Below are 26,669 nucleotides of genomic sequence, written 5' to 3' on the forward strand. Positions count from 1 at the left end.
AACGTTCACGGTGGTGATGCGATCAGCTGATAAAATAAAGAAGGAGGTAACGGAGCTGCAGACTTGACAGCTTATTTCGTGAATATGAATCCCTTGGAGTCTGGGGAATATTAATTTGCTTTTAGAAACTTGAGTGGCAATAAACGAAAAAATTATCCGAAAACTGCATCATGTATCAAAGCTGAATGACATAAAGCTGTTCATCTCATGTATTATGTTGTAGCTATATCTCGATGTATAGTTGCAAACAAGACATTGCAGGTATGCAACTATGACAAGCAAGGCAAGCGTTTCAGTGCGCCAAATCAAGTATGTTCCAGTGTGAATGTTATATAGCGAGTCTTCATTGGGGACCCGCGCACTAACCTGTCGATTTCTTTCATCGGTGATGCGCGATATTTGTATTTTTCTCCGGCCCATGGTGCCGATTCGCGTGGTAGCCAGTCGTGTTCGAAAGAGTATCCTGAAAAAGAACACACAGATGTCACTATAGAGGACAGAGTACGCATTGATGCAGTGCTACTTCACACACAGCATAGTTATATGTGGCACAGGTGGGGCGGCCACTTTACCCAACCGGTGAAATTGTGGTAACTGGTAGTTCCCTCCACCTACTTACAGTGCTGCTCATATGGCCGCGGATCTGGCGACCTAAATGGTCGATTTTCAGAGAATTGTTGTTGTGCTTACTGTCAATTGCTTATCGATCCCATGTCATATATGAGAGCCCCTTTTCAACAGATGCTTCAAGTGACAAGAAGTAACTATATGGGGTGGCAACTGTTTCCAAGCGGCAAAAGCCATGCCGGTAAATCATACAGCTGGGAAAAATTAACGGGACTAAAGCCTCTAACTAACAAACTTCTCCATAACTTCATCATAAGTTTGACAGGCCATGCCTGTTTGCAACGCTATCGCGAGCTAGCATCTCACTCGCTAATGCTCGATTTGTAAAAAGCCAGTTCCAAGAGTTGCAACAATGAACTTACAACCGGTATTCAGTGCTGCGCGGCTCAGGAACTGTCACGAATTGTGATCAAGTCAATTATATAACAAGTACATTACAAATAATTTCGAGCATATAATTGATAGCATAACTTGTTTACATAAAATGGGGCACAACCGGGCCTTGGTATCGATTCAGCAGAGAACAGTATCTTAATGGGTGCCACCCATGACGAGGCCCACTGGCAAGGATGACACGGTCCCTCAATCTCTGCCACTCGTTAAGTTATTGGGTGAATTATTGGCACAAATAGGTATCATTTAATTTTTAAGTTAAGAAAACACTATTATCGTCTAAAATATTTAGTCTTTAATTCCGATCGATAAACTGATCGATAAACTAAAATCAAAAATGCACATGTAGGTAGGTATGATGGACGTCATTTTCTATTATGCATTCCTTGTCGACATTTTCTCTCCCTCTATTCTTATTCTTTCATAGATAAGATCAGCCCATCGCTATAAGATCAAGGCCCGCTTACCATTCATGTTCAGCAGATAAAGTCAACTATAATCTCGTCGAGACCGGGCCGGCCCGTTCTATATATTTAGACAGCACACTTTCTGATGGACTATTTTTAGTCGGCGAACCCCCTGACCACTCCACTCTGGCACGGTCTCGGTCTGGCGGGGCCTAGGATACTGTCGGCTGCCGGCAGGACCGGTTTCCGTCCATGGCTGAGGGCGGTGCGCCAGCCGGATTTAGAGTTATACTGCGACGGCGGCGCGCCTGACATGCGGCTCGATCTCCCCATCGCGGGCGACTCTGAAGGCCGGGACCTGTCTCACGGCGACCGTCCGCGCGGCGTGCAGCGTTATCGTGGCAACGGGACAACAGTCTGCGGCACCGGCGGGAAGGCTGCAACAGGGATCAGCTGCTGGTTCAGCCGTGCTGCGCTCTGATCTGTGGCTTCAGCTGTGACGAGCTCTGATCCGCGGCTCCAATGAGCTGACTGGAGCTACACACCACATAGGGAGTCGGTCGGTACTGATCGTGTATCGGCTCTCACTAATTAGTAATTAGTGTGCCGCTATCACTCCGGACAGGCTGTTTGTTTTGTAGTTACGTTCCCGTGACTAGTATGTTATTAAAAGAACATTTAACACATCTTAATGCCTACGTTAAATGTCCACGTCCGTATTAGGAAATGCCTCCACTCTCGTGGTGAAAATAAAATGGCACGATACCACGATGTACCATCAATGGATAGATAAAATATTCATTATTCATCCTGCTGTTTGGTGTCAGCCGGTAGCTACAGTGACATGAATTCAGTGCATAAGATCGGTGATGTGATCAGCTGAGGTAATTCATTATCGCTGTCGTGTGGCAACCACACAGATACCACAAAAAAAGGAAATATATTTATGCTGTCTCTTCTCGGTAGCGCTGATTAAAAATCACGGCATAAAAAGTCAGCATCTCTCCCACTATATTGCAGCTTATTTCTTACCCAACTGGTTAGAACAGGCACAGAGCGTGTTCCACTCCGCACATCGCTAACAAATAATTACGACAGGCTAGTACGACAATATACAGACATACGAGCATGACAGAACAGAGATATAGGGCCCCAGTCGCCCACATCAGGCCTGCTCTGTATACCAAGAGCTCTATGGTTCTGAAATGGGATGCGCTCCTGTCAAAGGCAGCCTGATGTGCAGTTGGCGGGCGGCAACGCTGTGATTTAGATGGCGACGTCGCCGGCTGGCCGGTATCTCCGTATTCTCTGATAAGACGGGGCTGTGTGGGCTGTCCCGTACTGCGCCATTCGTGGCCTGGCGGGGATGGGGGCTTTACACCGTCCGGCAGCCGGGGCTGGGCTTTTACATCGTCCGGGAGCGTCCGAGACTGAGGGGGACGATGGAAAACCGGTGAGTGTTCGACGTTGTGTCCTGCAAGTTGTATTTGAGCTGAGCAGCAACGAGGAAGCAAATTAAGTTTGATGGAAGCATAATTTGTGCTAACTTAAGAGGTCTTCCATCTTCCAAACACTCCAATGACGTACAGTCCACCGCTAAGGTAATGTAGGGCTTTACCAATATCAACGGTTGGTTTTGACTGGCGATTGTTTAATGCGGAGTGATCGAAAAGAAGATGTCAATAGCTTAACCCTCGCCCATGTAGGGGGGGGGGTTGGTGCAACCCCCCCCCCCCTGAGGTTTTTCGGAAATAGTGCAAAAACGGCGGCGCGCAGCGCCGCCAAATTTTGGGTACCTTATGGGGCAAACCTTGCGCATCTTTTGATCAAAAAAATTTGACCGGGTCATGTCAGGTCACGGAGTTATGACGTCACAAAGGGAACAGCCTCCGGCCGGATTTTCACAAACTGAGTGCCAACGCCCGAGGTTTCCTGCCGGTGGTACGGACATCGGTTGATGGATCGTGATGAAACTTCCCATGCATGTTGGGGCAAGTATTGGCTATCATATGGTATAAGAAACTTGACCGGGTCAGGTCAGGTCACGGAGCTATGACGTCACAAGAGGAACAGCGTCCGGTACTATTTTTGAAAAGCGCCCGAACCACTATTTTGCTAATTCTTGTCACCTCAATGGGAATATGCAGCAATATTAGCTTCTATAGGGAGCAAATAGACCTTCCAAATCCAAAAATACAATCAGATTTCAAAAATTTAAATTTTGATTTTTCGAATTTCTGCGGCCCACTGTGACCTTGCCGACTTCCGGCGCTCCCAACGCGTCATTTTTAGAGCTAGGGAAACGAAATACATACCAAACGATAGAGAATTGATCAAGGAACACGATAGTGAAGGTTTCAAGTCGATATCTCCCACCGTTTTGCCGCAATCGCCGCGGAAAGTTGAAAAAAGTCTATTTTTCCGAAAATTTGACCTTTGACCGGTCAAAAGTAGGTCAAATGTTGACCTAGGACCAAAAAATATACCACCAATCGCGGGATCTTGGCGAGAGCAATCCGTTGGTCTTTTCCGCTAAGCTCTACGACGCTCCGTTTTCAAACGCCAAGGGGGGGGTCGCACCAACCCCCCCCCCCCTGCATGGGCGAAGGTGGCAGATCGCCGTTTACGGGCGAGGGTTAAGTTGCAGCTGCAAAGGTGACGGACGATACGTATAAGCTACATTCAAAGTTTCATTGTAGTCTGGCTAATCGTTCCTAAGCTTCAGAAGCAGAACATACCCATGACTGAAACCCCACATTACTTCTGCTGTGGACTGTACGTAGAAGGTGAAAAAGCACACAGCTGTGTAAAACGAATTATTCCTTCGTGAATAGATCGGAAAAGCCGTGTGATAAATGTTGCAGCATCGTCACCAAACCACTCGCAAATGTATTTAATGTATGTAGGACTCAGCAATTTATCAGGATTGTGAAAGCTTAAATCACAATCCGCTATCAGGTTTGACAATTCGACTACCAGATGAATGCTAAGCTTATGTGCACGAGCACCTGCATAGATTAATATATTAATTGGGACTCCCAACACCACCCATTGCTCATCTAACGGTGTGGGAGGCTGATTCAGTTCCTATCAGCGCAGTGCCGCGCCTTGTCCTGCCAGTTGAAAATATGCGGCCAGAATTTAAAAATTCAACGCACCAACGTTTAGTGTGCGAGCACATTGAATCAGGTATAAATGTCACACTCCTGGTCACCGGATCATGGGGCCCAAGCTGAGGCACTGACCGCCGCCCGCCATCGATCCAAATATACAATGATTCCTAAATTGGTAGCTGTGACCACTGATCAGAAACTAACAGGACACATCCATTCCGTCAGGTGGAAATCTGACAGATCGGAACGCGATAGGATATAATACTGTCGATTATGATGAAATCATTGTTATATCTTTGACATATGCCTTTTATGTCGGTGCGATATTCCGTACCCGACTACTTGTCCGTAAACTTCGACCGTGGCGACCTAAAAGAAACGGTGTCATGCTCGGTACCCGCACTTCCCTCGCCACAGTCCATGTCCATCATCCCCATAGTCAATGATCCACATTCTGATTCAGTGTTCATCGTCCACCGCCCACAGTCCATCGTCCACCGTCAACCGTCCACCGTCCACCGTGAACCGCTCACCGTCCACCGCCCACAGTCTACTGCCTATCGTCCACCACGCGCTGTCCTACCCCGTCACCATCGCCAGCGCTAAACAGCCGTCTCCAGAGCCCTCCAGCCACCAGCCCTCCAGTCATGAGCCATCAAGCCTCCGCCCAGCACCCGTCTCCGGACCCTTCCAGCCACCGCGCGGCGCGGCGCGGCCATGGGACCGGGCTCGGTTCCGGTCCCGCCGTGGCCGCCGTGGGCGTGGTAGACCGTGTCCACACGACCCGACCACCGCGGAAAACCGCCGCTAATTTGGCGTGTCGACGCACCGTTTGCGCGATGAGAGGCGGCCGCCCGGCCGCTGCAGCGGGAGGCCGAGGTGCCGAACCTGCAGTAAGCCTGCCGGCGCCGCGGCTCGCCTCAACGCCGCAGCCGCAACGGCGCTCTTTGTCAGAGCGAAATTCACATTACACGTGTGGTTGATGTGCAGTAACGTGTGAGACGAGTGACTGTAACTGTGAAGGCAGCAGCAAACCTGCTCTGATAAATTGAATTAACGAGACGTCGCACAATACACCCATAGTTTGTTGCACTACGATGCCTCTTTTTATCGAGCGAAGTTTGAAGCGGCGACCTCGAGCTTCCCTTGAGAGGGTCTAAGATCTTTCAACATCTAACTGGGATGCAAAAGCCATTTCATCTTGTTTCGAGCACTCTGGCGCATATGCGTGTCCGTGAACATTCAATCAACCAATTCAGTCCAAGGCTGATGGAAGCATTTCTGCCACTGACACATGCGTCGCGTCTCTCCTCCCTGGGCCCTCTCGCAGCGCGCGCATATACCCCGGCGCGGAGGTCGGCCCACCGATAGCAGACCGTGGCCATTACTCGGGCGGAACGGAGACAGGTGCCCGACATGAAGGGTGGCGGCGACCCCCTCCAAGTGCGGCCCTTTCCCTCGGCGGAACGGCCCGCCTGGGATACCAGGGGTCTTTGAACTGCTCGTCCGCACTCGTCGCAAACAACTCGCTGAAAAACAACTCGGCGCCATGGTTCAAAATGCTCATGGGGTGAAGGCGAAATCGCCCTTAGATGCCTGTCGGCCGACCAAGCCGGCGTGGCGGCCAGGTGCGGACTCACTGCTACCGTTCACATCGCAGAGACGTGGAACGTCTCCCCCATAGACGGCTGAATAATAGAGAAAATCGTCACGGTGTGAAATTCACAAAGATCTACACTCTTGATCTGGAAAGGGTACCAGCATGAATCGAGCATTACCAGTACCAGCATTATCGAGCTGGTATTCCGAGAGGCGGTCGGCCAGGCTGTCCTCTTTAAGAGTTACGACCAATAATTTCGTCTTCAATGTTGGTGCACGATATGGTGTGCTGCCATGTGCTGATGTGTGCTGCTTCGACTGTGTGGGGCATGGGACAGAAGCTAACGTGTCTAAAGCGCAGCATCATACCGTCCACATAGGTACGGTAGCCGCACTCTCTGGCCGCGTGAGAGTGTGTCGGACCGAGTTTGCCTCGTTACGGTGCAGGCCATCATTGGGCTCGGTTCGTTACGCCTTCCTGCACGGTGGCGCTTTGTGCAATGTGGCACGGCCGACGGAGGGGAGGGGTGTCGGATGGGGTGGGGTGGGAGAGGGGGCGACAGCTGACGCTCGTGACGAGCTGCTGACGTTTGGAAGCATGAACTGACAGCGCGCCATGCCCCGGTGCACAACCGGGACCAGCAGTCATTATCGCAGCTGCAATCAATGACTGCACGCCCAATTATGCAACGTAGTTTCAACGGCGAATATCGTCTATTACGGTGCAGTGTGCGTTTCGTATTTACAAAGATAGAAAGACTTTGACCGGTTTATAGAACCAGCATGCGTATTGCGTACCGATTCATACAGTGTAGTGACGCGACCCTGAAGAACCAAGATAGGCCCTGGCAGCATGTTTCACACACGTCTTGACTTCCGTTTGGAAAATAATGAATTGTGAGCCATGAGCAGAGACACAAACTTTTTTGTAACATTATTTTCGTGGGCCAGCTTGTTTCGGTTTGCATTAATAGAAAGACACGCTCCATCCTCCGTTTCTAGCCGTGAACAAAATGAAAATGTGAATTAAATCTTTGACACTGACTGAAGCTGATGTTAAAGGGACTATCCCACCTTTAACATGGGGTTTGAGTTGAGATAGCCAAGTTTGCGGCGAGGTTCAGAAACCACTATCTATCTAGGTTGCCACCCCCGCGGCCTCTTGGTGTTGAAGAAATTCGTTCCCTTCATTTGAAAATGGGCCTTGTACAAGGCCCTATCTTCAACATGGAGCGACCGTTAGTGTGACGTCACCTCGTTTAGTCATTCTGATTTAAATGGGTTTGTTCGTTGAAAAATCGCTTAAAACTTGGTCTGAACTTTGTTGTGGTGCCTACAGAGTAAAAAGAATCAGCTTTATGACAGTAATGTGGCCTGGGGAAGGAGGTAATTTTGGGCTGTGACGTCACATATTTGAAAGTTTGTGTTTGGAATATGGGAAGCCTAAGATGTTTAATGAAAAGCAAATGCCAGAACCGTGTTCCTGGTCATCCAATCTATAAAGTCGGGCACAATTTAACTGGTTTTAACAACATTTTAGAAGGTGGGATAGTCCCTTTAATGGCCCAAGCACTTAAAATGATTGTTAAAAACACTCAAACGCACACATCTTTCATAAAACCAACGTTACTGTGACCCGCCTTACATGTATTATAACAAACAACGCAATACAGCGTACATGCTAGGCTCTCCGCTGCCCGGACGCTCCACAGATCCCGTCACCTCAACATTTGCATCAACCTTCAACCGACATTAGCCAGCAACCAACCACGGCAAGGGCGAGCACGCACTGCTGGGGCGGGTCAGACTGACCCGCCACCAGCTCCACTAGCGGCGGGTCACGTAACTACGGTTTCATAAAACCAACGTTACTGTGACCCGCCTTACATGTATTATAACAAACAACGCAATAAACACTGGAGAGAGAGAGAAACAAAAGGAAAACGTGAACGAATCGCACAAGTGCCTGGCTCTAGAAGGACGAACACACACACGACTGATCAGACTGACACGATCACTTGAGCATTTGCTCCGTGTACGAGCTTTGAATCGCGTTGTGCACGTAATGCTCCAAAAAGACTGACCGTGTTTTCCAGCGGCCAAGACGTTGTACATCATCAGTGTCAAAGCCTAATTGAACCGCCCGAGTAGCCCCTGTCGGCCGAAAATCTTTCGGCCGATGGCCAGTCGGCAGGCCAAACTTTTCGGCGGCAGTGATGGCCTGTTGCAGAAGTTCAGCGACTGTGCTAGCAGATATAGCCTTGAAAGGCCTAACGAGAGTTAAAAACGCCGGTTTAGTAGTCGGACAACGCACCGATTCCGTACGAGCCAGATAAATCCTGAGTGCTTCCACAGGATTTAACTTGCTATCAGGACTGGGGGGCAAAGTAACTTGGAAGCCCGTACGCTGGCTGTCATTTTTGACGCCGAGAAAGGTCACACCGAGAGAACCGTCCGCGTTAAACTGAAATTGGTCCGTTGACATAACAAAATCAGAGATAACACCGGTACTGGACTCGTACCTCTTAGCCAGTGGCGCGACGTCAGACGGCCTCAGCATTAAAGCTAGCGATAACAAAGTAATGGTTTTCAGCCGTAGCTGTTTGGTAGACAGTTCTGCACTGTCTGGCCAAGACTGAAACATGCGGACGAACGCCGAAACATCCATGATTGCAGATCGAACCATCGGGGCGCGCGTGCCCCCTTTAACGATGGCCTGCAGGAGTCTCACAATGAACGGATCCCTAGCAGGGTTATCCGCTCCGAACGCTTCATACAAAGCTGAAATGGCCGCAGAAACACACCGAACGGTGGAGTGCGGCCGGTCCGACGACCCGCACCGGTGCATGAAGAAATCAGCCAGCACAGCGGAATCATCTGGCGGAAACGATACTCCACGAGCACCGCAGAAAACAAAGAAATCACGAATGTATCGGTCATACGTTGCGAGTGTGCTGCTCGCCAAGCTCACCCGTAAATAGTTGCTAGCGGCTCGCGACCATCCTCGTGCCTCTAGCCGTGTGCACCAGAGATTCTCCAGGCGCACAGCGTCCACCTGCGGTTCTGATGTGGCTCGATCCGCTGCTGCTCCGATAGAGGGAGACACGAACGTGTTACCGGCGGCAGCCGGATCGGCGGTGCCGTGCACAGCCGTCGGAGGCGTGCCATCCACGGCTGGCCTGGCCACATCGGCGCGATCAGCGTCGCGTCGGCACGTTGCGCCTCGATGATGTCGAGAACCCTCGGGATCAGGCGAAACGGCGGGTTTACCCAATTGTTCTCGGCGCCCCAGTCCGTCTGTCCCAGCGCGTCCACTCCTGACGAGCATGGGTCCGCGAACCGACTGTTGTAGGTAGGCAACAGGGCCGTGCCAACCGCCGCGAAGCGGTCCACCGTGTGCGGCCCGAACATCCGGTCCAGCTGTCGAAAGATGGACGGGTGCAACACCCACTCATGACGCGCCGACATACGAGACAGGGTGTCGGGGCCCGTGTTCGAGACACCCGCAATGTGATGCGCTACCAGCGAAACGTTATTGTCAAAAGCAAACGACCAGATGTTCTGTGCGATGCTATCTAAGCTAACATTGGATGAACCGAATTTGTTTATATGAGCGACTGTAGTAACATTGTCCGACAGAACTTCTACTGTTTTTCCAACTATCGAAAAACGGAACGAGCGAAGAGCAAAATAAACCGCTAATAGCTCTCGATAATTCGCCGACTGTCTGCTCACCAGCTGATCCCAGAATCCGGACGCCAGCTGACAGCTGGGCGTGGAGAGAACGGCCCCCCAGCCGGAGCCCGACGCGTCGGTGGAGAGCTGCAGCTCGCAGACAGGCGGCGGCACCAGCAGCCTGCCGTTCCAGCCGTCGAGGGAGGACACCCACCACAACAGGTCCTCTCTCGCTCCTGGCGACCACAGGAGCCGAGCCTCCCAGGATGACCTGGAATTGAGGAGACGGTACACATTCCTCAATTTCAGCTTTGCCGGAAAGACTGCCGCCAGCATGCTGATGCACCGGCCAGCGATCCGAGCTAGCAAACGAGCCGAAATGAAACTACGCTTCAGCGCCCTCGAAATGTCTTGCTTCAACTTTCGAACTTTACACTTAGGAACCGTAATCACAGGAGGGCTCAAAGCGGTAGCACAGCGAATTTCAAAGCCTAAATAAGTTACCGACTCCGAGGGCGTGAGATGTGACTTTTCAAAATTCACAGCGAGACCTAAGGTACTGAGCGTCTCTAACAACACACCAAGGTCTCGATCAATGCTTGCTTTTGTGGAGCATAAATAAAAATCGTCAACATAGGCCATGAGTGACAATGATTTGACATCACGCAAATATTTAACAACGGCACGAATACATTTGTGAAAATAAAACGGAGAGCATTGTAACCCAAAAGGTAAGCAGCACCACACCCACCAAGAACCACCGTACTGAAACCCTAAATACTTGCGATATTGTGGCTCGATCTGAAAATGAAAAAATCCGTCACGTAAATCTAAAGTTACAGCCTGCTCAGCATCACGTACTATTTCGGGTAAAACATCGATACCTTCAGACGAAAATCGTGGTGTATCACAGTGTGAGTTCACATACCTGAGGTCACATATCAGTCTGAACTTCCCACTAGGTTTCGGCACAACCTTTAGTGGGGACACGCAGTGAGGCGTCTCTGACACTCTCTGAACGACACCTCTAGATTCCAGGTTAATGAGTTCATTGTTCAAAAAATCAACTTCAGTATCAGTGAACCTTGGATTAGAAAATACTTTTGGTTCAGGCTCACTTGAAAACGGTATGGGAACCCCATCCGTTACCCATTCGATTACCACATCAGACGCGCCGATCTCCGACCAGGCCGCCGGCCGAAGCACCATGGTTCCCGTCACTCAGCGGCGTGCGGCCCCGGCCCCGCTCCGTGCTGCAGCTGACCGGGCCGGGACAGGTCACGTGACGGCTGCGGGTAGCCCGGGCCGGGTCGACCGCGGCTCCTCCAATCAGCCGACGCTGGGCCCGCGCCGAACCGCGCGGCCGCCGGCGGCGGACCGCGCCAGCGGGCACGGTCGGGCACGTGACTGACCTGGCGTGACTGCTGCCGCGCCCCGGCGATCGTCACCGCCCGCTGAAGGTTTTCCACCGCGCCCGGTGGGAAAGCCGCCGGGTTTTGTTGCAGAGTCTTGAAAAGCTGAGCGGTCGTATCGTCGAACTGATTTGAGACAAGCAAGTTGGTATATTCTTCTTGTAAGTAACGGGTTTGGGCTAACGCGACTATAGTGAGTTGGTTTATCACAGGATCCGTAGCAGAAGCGGTTGACAAAACCTTAAGAACGGTTTCCTGGAACCTCGCGCACCTTTGAATCACTTGAAAACGCGGCAGGTCGTTCTTCCCCACGCCGGCGCGGGAATCTCCAACGACCAAGTCCTGCGGTAACTTGATCTTGGCCACTCCTTCACGAACAGTCTTTAGTTCTGCCTGGAGATCACTGTAGGATCCAAAATCGAACCCCTCTGTACTCACGGGTTCAGTCGGCTCAATAGCCTGTTCTGGTTGAGCCACGTGCCGACGACCGGCGTTGGGCTCCTCAAGGCGGTCGTTGATTGCACTCACTGACGCCTCAATCACAGTGAACCTGTCTGACAGGGCACGGATAGCCGTACTCAGCTCTTCCATCACTGGACACGGAGTCCCACACCGCCTCTAATACCGGCGACCGGGGAGCGCCCGAGCTGCGCGAAGGGCGAGCACGCACTGCTGGGGCGGGTCAGACTGACCCGCCACCAGCTCCACTAGCGGCGGGTCACGTAACTACGGTTAAACAGGACTTCATAAGAAGCACCAAGAGGCTTAGTTTGCGAGCATTTCAAGCTAGGTACTTATATGCATACAGACATAAATGCATAAGGTATGATCTTCTCTCATCCGGGTGGGTGAGTTGTTACATTTTTGGAGTCTGTCTTGCCGACTATCGATAATCCTAAATCCTTCCTAACCATTTTATTGGTATGCATTGAACTTCTGCATCATGAATTTCAGCTCAATCTTATGAACTAATGAACTGCTAAGTGTTTCAATCTCTACAAGTAGGCGTTCCGTTATTATTTTCATGCCTGCCATATGCGCTTTTGACGTCAAGGTGAGTATGATGGGAGGTGGCTGGACAAATATACACTGCCGGTACGTGCTCGGTAGCTCGTGTGTCCCAAAATGATGCACTGCGACGAACGTGGAGCCTATTGTTATCACAAACTGAGTCGCAACGGACTATGAATAGCTGGGTCACACGAAACGTCACGATGAAAAGGAACCGGACGGCAAGCATGAACACAACTAGGTATACATGATATACCTATGTAGGTACCACCAATCCTCCGACATCAACCTGTCATGGCTAGCATGGCCATAGATAAAGGCGACTATTGACCAATCAGTAATGGAAATAAATTGAAGACAAGGTGTATCAACATGTCCGGAGCCTTCCGCTCTGTCGGGCATTCAGCAGTCTACACCTGTTTTCGTTCACTAGCAGGTTAGCAGAATTGGGGAACGTGACATCGCCTTGATGAAGGTCGCGCCGCACATGTCTCGGCTAGGCAAACAATATCCAGGTGTGCTAGGACATGTTGTGGGATTTTTATTGGTAAGCTTTGCCTCTGACCATGAGTTTTTGGTAATACGATGGCTTAACCCGAGCCCTGGTGGGGTCTGTTTATAACGCGACCGTGGGGGGGGGCTATTTTTTGCCCCCCTCGTATCTCCGAAACTACTGGACGGATCCGCAAAATTCAAACGGCGTTCGAAAGGCCTGTCAAATTTGTCGCAGGAAACCAAATTTAATTGACCTCGGGGTCATCTATGACGTCACAGGTCAGGTCAAAGATGAAATGTTTCTCCGTTCACGGGTGTTCTAGGGAATGCGCTATAACACCGAGGAAAACGCATTTTGTCGAGAATCAGCGGTAGGGCGTCAGTTGCCTAGTAGATATGTTGCTATTAGAGGTCACTGGCAATACCAGGTCAGGTCACAGGTCAGGTCACCAAGGGTCACAGGTCAGGTCACATGAGCCCAACTTTACTAAGGTTGTGTGATACATGTTTTATGGCCAATTTTTCATTTCCAACTCAATGGTGTTGGTTATAAGACTATCAGGTACGGCTTAGGTCACTTTCTGGTGAAGTTCAGGTCAAGGTCAGGTCAAGGTCAGGCCAAAAAGGTCAAATTTTAAAGTTGATAGTTTTGCATAAAATGGGTATTGATTCGATGCAGCTCGTCACGGGGAGTCTAATGGTGGTCTTTGTTTTGCGCTACGGGGTCTAGAATTGCTAAAAAATTGAGTTTGAAAATTTGACGTCACCAATTTTGAACAGTTTTTTCGCTATAACTTCGCCAAAAAAAGAGGTATCAATCTAAAATTTGGTATGTAGATGGAAGGCGGTAAGGACTATCATATATATTCCGGTTTTTGCGAAATTCAAAAAACTTTTTGGATTTTTCGATTATTATATCCGAAAAATCTATTTTTTATTTTTGGGGGTCAAAATCCAAAAATTTCAAAAATCCGAGATAGCAGTTTTGTAGCCCTGTTCAATCTACAGCTTTTATGTCTTTATCATTTTTCTTTATTTGCAAAGCTATAGGCCTGACAGCTCTTCCCGCGAAACCCTTTTTTGGGTCGAAAATGGCAGAACATGACGTCACTCTGACGTCATTTCCGGCCAACCTATCATAGCCTTTGGAAAAATTTTTGGTCACAATGTGTAAAATCGATGTCCGGGAGGGTACTGAGAGTTTGGTGACGATCGGCGCAGAGGTTCTGGAGATATATCGAAAAGTCTGGAGGGGGGGGCAAAAAATAGCCCCCCCCCCCCCACCAGGTCGCGGGTTAAGAACAAATCCTATTGCTTTTGCTTTCGCAAGGCATGAAACGAGACAGAACAACTCATTGCTATGCGAAAGAATAAATAGGTGAAAAATAATCTCCGACGAAGTCATATGGATTTATTGTTTAATTGTTTCAGGTCAAACAAACGTAAAAATCCACAATTTCATTATAAAATGATGTGGGGAAGGGGCAACTCCCATGGCCGTATATCAACTGATCATGGTTGACGTAGAGAGACGGCGCTTTCATTCTCGATCCAAGATGCCTCATGCTGAATCAGAGGTCCTGGACAAATGAAAATGCTGCAGCTAGCAAAACATGACCATGCCAACATTTTTAAACCATGCATTTCATGTAAACTACCCATAACTGTCAACGAGTTTGCAAACTTCTTGTTTATTACTTAAGCTAATTATCAAGATAAATTGAAGTTGTAGGACATCAAGACGTCATTTCTGTGAAACTGTTGTTTACAGCCGGAACCTGCGCCCGCAAATCCATTCTTAACCATGTACCTACCCAAGCTGAAACCAAACAAAAAATAATCATCTTCATCCGTTTCAACTGCTGCCACTCCCAAAAGATTAACGGATCCGCGGTCATGATCAGTTGTCGTTGCCGGGACACTCGTCTCGCCGCATCACGAAGGTAAATCTCTGTCTGCTAGCATGGCACCATCTGTGTGTGGCGAGAGCCAGTCCTGCGGCTGAGGTGAAACAGAGACGGGCCGGGTCCGTCCCACGGCGCGGCGGTCCACCAGTCCGGCTGGCCAGGTGGTCAGGCGGTGGACGGATCAGACGGCTAATGTGGATGTGGATGTGGACGGACTGATGGGCGGACTGATGTGATGTGGCTGTCCAAGAGGTGGCCTTGTGAAACCTCCTTCCAAAGTCGGCAGTTGCGGCGTTTGGGGGGGGGGGGGGGCGTACATACGCTGCTGTCGTGAGTGTGTGGTTGGAGTACTACCGTGAAAATTAATCGAAAAACAATGCAAACGGCGGAGATCTGACGATGCGATCTGTTACGAAAGCTCTTACAGATCAAGAGACATTACACGGCATGGTCATGGGCTCAGCGCGGTTTTGTTGAGAATGTAAATTCAACGCGAGTTAATTATAAGACAACTTTTATAGCGAAATACTTTCGCCTGTGTCTGGAAATTACATTCATACGCGACTGGCTATCACCATTTTGACATGCAACATCAAAGACGCCCTAAATCAGAAATATGATGGGAACAGCTCTGATTCATCACCAGTTGCCAAATTACAAAATGACTAATAAATTACAGTTGATGTGACTTCAGAGGACCGAGACAGCGTCATGTTCCGGCTGGCGAATGTCCCAGTCAGACAGGCTACGTTTCAAAAAATTGGTTCAACAGCATAACCGACGAGACTATTTCCTTTATTTTAGCGGTGAGAGATGCTCTTTACATGTAGCATTGCTAGCGCATTTTAAATAACAATTATTAAAATGAGTCGGTTAATCTGCCAACACATGAAGTGCATTGTATGAAGTACATTGCAAAGCTTCCGTGACCCCGCGTTTCATCTGCCATACAATTTCCTGATCCAATGTACTGTATATTACACGCATCGCTCCATTTGCATATAGCATTTCAAATATCATTTATTTTAAAGATTCGCGCAAATCGTCCCAAAAGCTCCTGAAACGTGCCAGTATAACTTGTGCAGGAAGGAACAAAGCATACCACTGCCAGGGATGATCGGAATTCCATCACTATTATGGATTGTTGAATTAACTCCGACGTAACGCCCCATGGGAATGTCTGCTCTTATTACGAGTAGTGCCGATGTGAGCTCAGCTGATGCGATGAAAACCAGCATATACCTTTATTTCTGAGGTCAATGAGCCGTGAACAATGTCATTAATCCTACATAGATTGCAGTGAAGCCAACTGTTCAGAGGAACGGCACAGTGCATTTGTCGACCTGTCGCAGCACGGCCTGAAATGAGCCGGCAAAAAGGGACGGCAACAGGAAAATGGATATACGAGTAGGAGTAGACTTCCGCGAAACACCGGCCGTCTCAGTCGATGTCGATGTTTCGACTGAAAGGCACAACAGAAACACGCTGGAGTCAGGCGACGAGGAATGTCCCAGTCCACAATTGACAAACACTTTGAGGAAGGCATGTAGCTTACACAAAACATAGCAGGGCAACAGTGTTTGTTGCAAGGCTCTGGTTAATCCCCATATCTCACTGAAATCCGCGCTGTAATAGCTCCGCCACGATCCGGTTAGGTGTATTTATGTCAGAGTTAACTCTCATGCTGTCTCGAGGTCGCCACGACATAGAACTGCTGATAAATCATCCACATCTCACAACCGCAAACTAGGTACCCTCTCCTGCCAGAATGCGTCTCTTCTGAAGTCTCACTTGCCTTACATCCCAATAACGCATTGGGGATCTGGAAACACAGGCACGTAGCAACCAGATCACAGACGCCATATTGTGAATGGACGTCATGGATCATCAGATTTTTTGTGGGCCCATCTGGCAGGCTATCAGATCGACTTGTTTGGGCCGATCGCATCCTCGACCATGTCACCAGGCGATTTTTCCCCGGCTTCTGTAGAGGACCACAGAGAGACAAAAGCGGGTCATTGGGTACACGACTCTCCGCGGCTAAAGTTCCGGCTACTGCAGCCGCCATGTCGACCCTCCACCCACTGGCGGCGACTGCGACTCGAGTCAGAGCTCCGAGTCACGCGAGCGCTGCGACGCGACGGGCCGCCCATTCCAGAGTTTGATCGCCGAACTACCGACACCCAAAGCATTCACGTGACGCGCCCGTGTGCAATCCCAGCTGCAGTGAAACACACCCGAGAAACCCCGTGCGAACCGCAGCCGCCGCGGTCGGGCGATTCGGCGGGTTTTGTGCCGCCGGCCGCCGCGGAGCGCGGTGTGGGTCCGGCTCCGCGGCGGCGGCCCGCCGGCTGTGTAGTGTATAATACATGGGCGTTCGTCCGTCAGCCGGCGGCCCGTCCTTGCGGCGCGGCGCTGCACGCCACGGTCGCCCATGGCTCCGGCGCGCCGGCAACGCCGTGCAGCTGGCCAGAGGCGGCCCCAGGCGCGTCGCCGGGTGGGCAGCGTCGGCCTGCCCACCCGGCGCCTTGTAGCAGAGTAATCTAGGAGTACCTAATCACGGCGCCAACACCTGACCGAGGCCACCCGCCGCACAGTGGGACAATTATGCATAATAACTATGGTCGGCAGACGGCATGAGAAAATCGAAGGTGGGCGTGCAAAGTTGATATCAAATAAAAGCGTGATATTCTACGAATGTGCCTGATGCCTACGGTTGGAAAGACTTATGGCAAATGTGCAGGGGGGAAAGCAAGGCCATCAAAGTGCTTTATACATTTTGCGATGGCTTACTTCGCATAGCGCAGTATCAGTGTTCCATCACACAAAATTTGAGTTATCGTTATTTCTGTGACAATTTTAGGTCAAATTGCATGATGACAAACCCAGCAAGCAATGTCCTCATTACAAACAGATTCGCGGTTGATGCTCAGTACAAAATCCGCCCGTTACGCCAATTTGGATACTTGAAAATGCATTTGGGTAATTAGCCTCATATACCAAAGAACATGCGGTTTCAGCACAGCAGGTCAAACCATACTCAATAGGAACATCCGTGAGGCATCACTCTATCCAGCCATTGTTTGTTTGTGCCACACCTGGCCGGCCGACCGGGAAAGTATGTAGATAGGCACCAGGATATAGTCCCAGGAGGTGATGGATCGCGTTACGATTCTCCCCAGGGCTGTTGACTTGGGATGAAATCACCGCCTGTGATCACAGCTCGATTTAAACAGGAGGGCCCAGCTCCACTGGATCACACGTCCTACCGGCCTGTGGTCCGACTGAACGCTATACAGTCAGCAAATCAACAAACAAATGTGCAAAACGCAGGCCGGTGAGAAACACATCCAGAGAGAAATGCTGCATTAAAGGGATAGTCCCTTTAAAGGGACTATCCCACCTTCTAAAATGTTGTTAAAACCAGTTAAATTGTGCCCGACTTTATAGATTGGATGACCAGGAACACGGTTCTGGCATTTATTTTTCATTAAACATCTTAGGCTTCCCATATTCCAAGCACAAACTTTCAAATATGTGACGCCACAGCCCAAAATTACCTCCTTCCCCAGGCCACATTACTGTCATAAAGCTGATTCTTTTTACTCTGTAGGCACCACAACAAAGTTCAGACCAAGTTTTAAGCGATTTTTCAACGAACAAACCCATTTAAATCAGAATGACTAAACGAGGTGACGTCACACTAACGGTCGCTCCATGTTGAAGATAGGGCCTTGTACAAGGCCCATTTTCAAATGAAGGGAACGAATTTCTTCAACACCAAGAGGCCGCGGGGGTTGCAACCTAGATAGATAGTGGTTTCTGAACCTCGCCGCAAACTTGGCTATTTCAACTCAAACCCCATGCTAAAGGTGGGGGCAAATTTCAGCTACTAGCTGAGCAGGTAGGGCCGTGAGGTCCAATGCCTTCCAAAGGTCGCAACGTTGCAGAGAATGTGCAATGACAGCGAGCATACACATGCTTACAAAAATAGGCATGCCAATAGTTGGATATGTCCAAGTTCCTCATCATGTTAGCCTACCTCCTCCAGAAAAAGATCGACGTTTCATTCCAATCCCACCCATGCAATGTTCAAAGATTAAGAAAGGACTTTCACTTGCTTGCTTATTGGTTTCTTGCAGGCGATTACCTTGAACCACCTAATTCGGCAGGCAGCCGATTCAATATTTATGGCTTCAGTACCATACTGCACACGCAAAAGCAGTGAAATAGCCAAGTGAGCAATGAGATGTCTGCGGTTGTCTATTTAAATCGCTATTTACGATCACAAATTAGTAGAGCTGCCATATATCTTTCGCCATTGTCCTTTGACTTGCAAAATCCCGGCAAAAAATACTCAATCAGCGTCCACTAGAGGCCATGGGCCGTCACATGACGCAAAATGAAAAAGTTAGGAAATCAGTCGGTTAGCCTGAAAATATGTATGCACGTTCTTGAAATTGTGGGTGCAGAATGCAGATACTTCTCGGAATCAACAACAAAATATCACGGGGTATTTCTAACGCGTAAAATAACCTAAGGAACACAGTCTGCAACGCTAATATGGAGCAGCAAAGCACTGTTCAGACTGGTGCATAAACTGCCAGAGAATCAGGCCAGTTTTCGCAAGCACGGCAGATGAGCAGTGCAAAAAAATGGCGCTTTAGATTCAGAATGGGGGCGTGTTACGTGAGTCCACAGACAGTATTGATTACACATCCACTTATTGAGCCTACAACGACTATACATGTGTCGGATTCCAGCGTTTTTACTCGATCGTTGAAGGTCAGGTCGGGTGATCGACCACTACACTGGATAATGGTCATGCTTCTGGTACTGAAACAGCCGACTGGTGATCACAGTGCAGTGTAATTACTTTTGCAGCTACGGGGCACCCCACGGCTGCGGTCAGCCGATAGAGCCAGGTAGTAGCTAACGGTATATTTGTGAGCACCACAAAAACTAGACTGTCCTGAATTAGATCTGACAGCTCCGTCTGGGATTTTAAGGCCTGTAAACATTGGTTAAAAATAAAGCACCTGTATCTATTTTCGACCGCCCATAGTTGACATGCCTAGGCTAATCGATGTGAATATAATTGGACGCCATCGATCTAATAGCAGAAGGTACTAAATGCTGAGGACGCCGAGGCATAACGGACCTTAGGGAGATTAGGCCGAGAGCGCGATCTGTATCTCACCAATCTTACTGATCCCGGTTGCCAGGCTATAATGGATAACCTAGAATACACCCCCAATCACGGTCGTGAAACGTGAAGGCCATACAGTGTTCAGAACCCTCAGGCGCCTCTGACTGCGGCCGACAGGTGTGGAATGGATATAGCAGCCATTCACCCATACGTGTTAGATCAACCCATAAAAATATCTGACCGCGATCGGCAGGCGTATAGTCCGTAGTCGCGCCTAACCGCGATCGCTAGACGTACAGAATAACCCAAACTTCGCCCCTGACTGCGGCTGACAGACGGATACTGTATAACGGCGCAGAAGACTGCCGCTGATTCCGGCCGGGTCAAAGGCCAGTAGGCGGTCAGCGCACCTCACGGCGCACCTGTCAGTGCGACGCTCCCCCGGTCGGCGATCCGCAGCGGTCCTCAGTGAACGAGTGGTGGTCGCCGCCCAGTTGTGATAAGGCATGGACCAGAGGTCGGGGTGGGCGCGGTCCGATATCGACGCCGAGCTGAGTCGAGACGAGAGCTGGGTCGTCGTCGACGGTCAAGGACGCGACAGAGAAAAGAGGAATCGTTTCCCAGCGGCTGAGCTTTGCCTTGCAAGCTGACAGGATGCGAAATAATGCTTAACATGTTAAGATGGAGGAAATAGCGCGTTCGTTGAAGGAAGACACGCCTTCTACATTCTATCGCACCTTTCATTCTACTGACGTTTAGCTGGAATGGTTCGACTTAAGACGCTTTACTTTTGCGTGACAGAGTATGCATATACGGCCTTCTTCCTGGAGCAACATGCTCAGCAATTTCAAATTGGAAGTCGCATAAATTAGCCCGAATTTCCTGGCCGACGCCTTTGAAGCTTAACGACATTTGTGCTACGCCGAAATCCATTTTATAAGCATTTACCCAGTACCTTACGTTGAAGTAGGAGTGTAATAGGAAACAACGTCAAACGTAAGATGCTTGCACGGGCATTACGATCGGGTGCGCCTGTGGGTAAAAGTAGGTAAATAAGCCCGGGTTTGAGCCACTACTTCACACGTGTATGTGCGATACACAGCAGCTCCTGCAGGTGTTGAGCTGCAGGCAATGACCGAGCCGACGTGCCGATCAATTTCCGGGGCGCCGGCAGTCCAATGACGCCGCTCGGCTGCGGATTGCGTGCCTGCAGCCGCACCGTGCGAACCACCCAGCTGCGTGGTGACGTGCGTATACCCCACGTGTTCGGGGAGCGCTGGATAGCAACACAAAGTCCCGGGCTACGGAAACTGAGCAGCTAGCATCAGCGAAGTCAGGAAATGGAACTGCCAATCGGGCTACTGGGATATATTTTTGTCATTGTTACTTTACTTCTCTATTTTTTGTAGGATGCATATAAGAATGACTTTAGTGTTGCACTTGATCCACATCCCTTTAACAAATTGCCAATCGGAAACAGCCTAATTGCACCTACTTTAATTGCGGCCTCGGAAGGACAGTACATTGGAATTTCACGAAATGAACTTCAGCTCCCTGAACGGCAATGCTGGCTCCTCGACTCCTCAACTCCGAAAGCAACGTCAGTTTCATTACGGAGTCTCTTTAAACACTGATTCTATCAATTATTACAGTACATACCTACCTGAACTAACGAAGAGCTCTATGAGTTGAATTTAATCCGCTAAATGTATAGGGACTTGTATAGTTTTATAAGTGACCAAAAAATGACCCTGCTAACATGTCGCTACACAATTCCGATTCCGCTTGAAACTGCCCCATGGCCATGTCATTGACAACGGTCGTCTGGCATACCTACGCATACCAAAGGCAACTATGCGTCTTGAGACATTCTTCCAGCAAATATCTAACAGCACGGAACATGGGCCGTTGTTATGCAACCCACCCATAATGCAAAGCACCAGTCATTTTGAACACACACAAATAACTTCAAATGATTTGGCAACGGAAAACATCATCTGTTACCACTAGCAACGCCTAAAAAAATGATAGGTTATTATAATACGTCAAGAACGAATCAAAAATATAAGCAGCGCATATATTTTTCATTATTCCGTGTTTTCCAAAACAGATAACTTCAATCGGTTTCGGAAATGGTTCAGAAGCGACATAAAGCACACACCAACATCTGACGCGTATGGTTGTGAAGGCAAGCATTTCAGCATTAGCATTCATTCGTCAGTAAGCATTATAGCGACCTTATTTGTATGCTGTTTTGTATGTGTATATTCTGACCTACTGCGAATTTGCTCTGCTGACTGAATCAGCAAGTACCTATATTAGAAATATGCCATTCAAAATAAAAAATATATCCAGCCTCTCCAAAATAACTAATACCATCCCAGCGCCAAACTCGGGCTTCCGCCGACTGATGGGACAGATGTCCAACCGAAACTGAAACGTGATCCTGCAGCCGATTCTGGCAGGCATCCGGTTTGACGGAAACGATATCCCCCGCCCCAGAAGAGCGGCGGGGGAGGGGGGGGGACATTGACCGACACGGCCTAACTGCAACGCACGCCGCCGGACCAGCAGAGCGGCGTGTCGCAACGGCAGCGGTACCGCGGCGACCGGACTGGACCGAACGGACCGCGGCGACCGGACTGGACCGGGGAGGGCGGCTCAGGACGATACACCAGCCATTCAGTCGGCCGGTCAAAACGAGCGGTCGAGCAAAACCGAGATCCGAGCTCCCAGCCGGTCCAAACGGTAGGTCACTCAGCCGACCCACTAACCGATCCACCAAAATATCGACCAGCCAGACGATCCCGCTGACCCGTCCTCCCGCCGACCGGTCCGGCGACCCACCGTCTGACCGGTCAACCGACCAAACAACCCAACGACCCATCAGTCGACCCAACGATCCGTCAATCAAACGGCCCACTAGCCACCCGCACCGGTCCGCCGACCGGCGCGTCCGCCCCCGTTTCGACCGGTCAACCGAGACGCTGACATTGACCTGTCAGCCAGCCGACCCTCGTCTCACCAATCAACCACAGGCGACCCCAGAATACTTAAATAACCGGCGACCGACCGGCCCAAGGGACGCCGGCGACCGCCCACTAGTCAGTCGTCAGGCCCGCCCGTGGTCCCGCTTGTAGCGACACATACCAGGACAGAACTGCGTCGGACGAGCCTCCCGGTCAGCGGCGATGCCAGGGCGACTCCACGGGGCGTCGGCCAGCGTCGCTGCAGAGTCTGGGTCAGCCCGTGGCCGCGATTCACCACTGTCAGACCCGGCGCCGCCTCTGGGAGTCCTCCGGCGCGCTCACGAGTCCTATAGGCCGAGCGCGGCCCCGTCTACTCCGGTCGTCACGCCGACTACGCACCACCCGCGCCGGCGACTCGGCTCGACTGTCGGGCCGACCGAGCGCCGGCGGCCGGCGGCGACACGGCGCTCCTTCCGACCGGCCGCCGCGATCGATGCCCGCTGACGTCACCGGACGTCACAGCGCGGCGACCAATCAGCGTGCAGAGCGGAGGTGCCCGTGCACCGTGACCGGCCGTGCACACTGCAAACGGGGATTTGTATCTTTGTGAGGCATATGTGCTGCGGAGTAGGATTTAGTGGTTTGGAAACGGAAAATCCGGGGCATGTTTCGATCGGAGCTTGACCTAGCCACTACCTGCTCCTGTTAGCCGTCGTGTAGCCGGTCGATAAGAGCGATCGAACCAAGGGAAAGGCTTTGATCGGTCCACGGTCGTCTGGTCCTGAGAGCTACACCAAGGCCCTATATACCTACACGAAATCTGGCATTAGCGAATATCGACAGGTTTGCCAAGGCCATCGCCAAGAAGTCATGAAGTACGGCCCTCCAACAAAAAGTGGTTGGTTTCCCGATGTGCTTTTGGCATAACAGAGCCACTCCAGTAAAATGACCTATTAGAAATGAGAAAAGAGCTCGTGCTAACACTTCGGCAACATTTTTTCAACATCCATTAGACGTACATGTACATATCCCTCGCCCATGTAGGGGGGGGGGGTTGGTGCAACCCCCCCCCCCCCCCCCCTGAGGTTTTTCTTAGCTACACGCCGAACCGTTTCAGATAGCCTGCTCAAATTTTCAGTACCCTTTGGGGCATCCTTTGCGCAACTTTTGGTATTTTTTTGTCAAGGTCATGTCAGGTCACGGAGTTATGACGTCATAAAGGGAACAACCTCCGGCCAGATTTACGCTAAATTGGAGATTGCTTCACATTGGTATAAATGCCGACTGACCTGACACACTGATGGATTGTTTTAGAATCACAACTGGCTGATTTGACATTGGACAATGTCCGTTGACATTTTGAAGGTTACTAAAGTAAAAGGTCAAGGTAAGGTCAGTGACCTCGGTTGACCTGTAATGACTTCTTGCACTTGTATGCCTTTTCGGGGTATTTTGATGCCCTGAATTCGAATTTGCTATCCATTTCAGGCATCGTCGGTTGTTTCTTGTAGTTCATTTTGGGTCAGGGTCAGGTCAGTGACGTCACACGCCTGACGTGACCCAATGCACAAATGACCTTGCAGACTTCCGATGCTCCCAACGCATCATTTTTAGAGTTATGACAACGAAACACACACAAAACTATAGAGAATTGATCAAGGATCACGATAGTGAAGGTTTCAAGTCGATATCTCTTACCGTTTTGCCGCAATCGGCGCGGAAATCTGAAAAAGTTAGATTTTTCCGAAAATTTGACCTTTGACCGGTCATAAGTAGGTCAAATGTTGACCTAGGACCCAAAAATATACCACCAATCGCGAGATCTCGTTGAGAGCAATCCGTTGGTCTTTTTCGCTAAGCTCTACGACGCTCCGTTTTCAAACGCCAGGGGGGTCGCCCCACCCCCCCCCCCCTGCATGGGCGAAGGTGGCAAAACACCGTTTGCGGGCGAGGGATATTCATCCAATATCAACACAGATGAATTATTGTGATGTTGGCAATCAACCACTTAATACCTGGAGGCTGGAGGGAGGGCCGTACGCTGGCGATCGCACCTATAGATTGTTATGAACCAAATTCTAACCAATGTGGGAATCAGTTCGCCCTTTTAGCAGCACTGTCAACACTGCCTTTTCAGGGAGCCATTTTGTCAAGAAACTAGTTTGCGGTTGGGGATGCCAAGTTAGGTGGGTGCTGTTCTTTTAGCCATTATGTATATCTAGATAAGAAAATTTAATGCATTTTAATCGAAGTAAATACAGTACAAATTACAATACACAACGTTGAATGGACCGATGAGGGCTGTCGACATTTGAATGTCCGACCTGTGTTTCAGTTTAGACGGGATCGTTGCTGTTTTAATCCGGCCGGGCCCGGGGGGTATAATCCCAACCACCGCAGCCGGGGGGCGTTTTTCGCCCCCCCCCCCCCCCGTCTAACTTCGTAAATAAGGGAGCTACGGAAACAAAAGCGATACCAAACGAAAGGTCGTTACGAGAGATTCTAAAGCATCTAAAATTTTTGACCTCAGTCAATTTTCAAAGTCAGAGGTCAAGGTCAACGGCAAAAACCGGCACATGTGTAGTAATCTCAAAGTAAGCGTTCTAGAGGACGGCAGGATGCATAAAACCGGCAAAATTGGGTGCCAAACGTAAGAAGAGAATCTGGGGATTCCGAAAATGTGCTCAAAATCAAATGTCAAGGTCAAAGTCATGCTAAAAAATGACCTCAAACTTTGCACTTTTTCGTAAATCTTGCGTGCTAACTTTCAAGATGTTTTGAAATGTTTTGAGGCTTATCAGGTCAATATTTGTGGTTCATCTTACGATACAAGGCTGCTCAAAAGTCAAGGTCACAGAAGAGTATCCTTGGTAGAGGCTATTTCGCTGATTCAATCTAGTAATAATAAATAAGACAGTTTTGCCATCCGGAGGCTCTAAATGAAGGCTTAGAGGTAAATAGTCGCCAGATTCGTGATCAGCGGGTACGAATCCATCATAAACGACCTTTCAGGTGTCGAGATCAAACAAAGGTCACATGAGGTCAACATAAAACTTGACCTTTTTCAAACAAAATATATACCATTCGACACGGCTTGACAAGGCAAAGGCGATAGTACCACTGCCGTAGCTCTAGGACCATTTTTATCGAAGTTATTTGCGAAAAACTAAAACCACAGCTCGGAGTCGTTGACCTGACCTCTGACCTCAGGTCACCAAAACTATTTTTCCATTTTTCTCTAGGTCAAACTCTACATAACGGTGCTCGTAATTTGTCTTTATCTCCAAACTCTATTTTAGCAGCTATTTGAAGTTCGCGTCTGTGACGCCGAAGTTTGCCGTGCAGGGGTCTAGAAGAATCGACCCTGTGACGTTATCAATGGCGCTAGGTCCAATTTTTTTTTACTTCAGAAGATGTCAAATTGATAAGAGAAAGGGTTCTGAATGTTTCGCTTTCCTATTCCTAAGCGTTCGGGAGCTATCGCAAATATTCGCCAGTGGGGGGGGGGGGGCGAAAAACGCCCCCCGCGCCCACGAGGGTTAACTTTGAATTTTAATGCCGCTTTCTATATGTAACATTTTTTACAAGTAGACTGATAGATAAAAGACTATTAAACCATCGTATCCTATCGCGATGGTACAATAGATGGTGGTGGAGCACTTTGTCAATTCAACGCAACCAGGAAAATAGGCATACAAGTGGACATCTGACAGCAAGTGGCCTGAACTAATGCGGATTGCGGAGCATATTTGCATTGGCCGCAACTGGCAGACCTCCCATGACACAGGGCGAGATAAGATAAGAAAAGGGTGCGAGTATAAACGTCACTAATCACTTACGAGTACGACGGATAACTGACCATTCCAGCGCCCAGGCTAACGCTACTGGTGATAATTGGGCCGCTATCGCAAA

General features: G+C 49.7%; 2 protein-coding genes across 2 annotated transcripts in view; both read right to left on the reverse strand.

Annotated features, from left to right (window-relative positions):
• The window catches only part of LOC122390503 (myocyte-specific enhancer factor 2B-like), a 48,213-nt gene extending 24,994 nt beyond the window's left edge, over positions 1–23,219 (reverse strand). Inside the window, exons 1-2 of the mRNA XM_043383515.1 lie at positions 22,939–23,219; positions 367–463 (exon numbers count right to left, since the gene is read on the reverse strand). Of these exons, the coding sequence (XP_043239450.1) occupies positions 367–420 (54 nt within the window). The 5' untranslated portion in view covers positions 421–463; positions 22,939–23,219. The remainder of the gene's footprint in view (positions 1–366; positions 464–22,938) is intronic.
• LOC122390502 lies at positions 8,099–11,888 on the reverse strand. The gene is made up of 2 exons (XM_043383514.1): positions 10,976–11,888; positions 8,099–10,615 (listed from the first exon to the last, which is right to left on the reverse strand). The coding sequence occupies exons 1-2, from the start codon at positions 11,021–11,023 to the stop codon at positions 9,152–9,154; spliced, it is 1,512 nt and encodes a 503-aa protein (XP_043239449.1). The 5' UTR covers positions 11,024–11,888; the 3' UTR covers positions 8,099–9,151.
• Positions 23,220–26,669: the final 3,450 nt, after the last annotated feature.

This window comes from Amphibalanus amphitrite, unplaced genomic scaffold (genome assembly GCF_019059575.1).
Source record: "Amphibalanus amphitrite isolate SeventyFive unplaced genomic scaffold, NRLGWU_Aamphi_draft 000398F_arrow, whole genome shotgun sequence".
Lineage (NCBI taxonomy): Eukaryota > Metazoa > Arthropoda > Thecostraca > Balanomorpha > Balanidae > Amphibalanus > Amphibalanus amphitrite.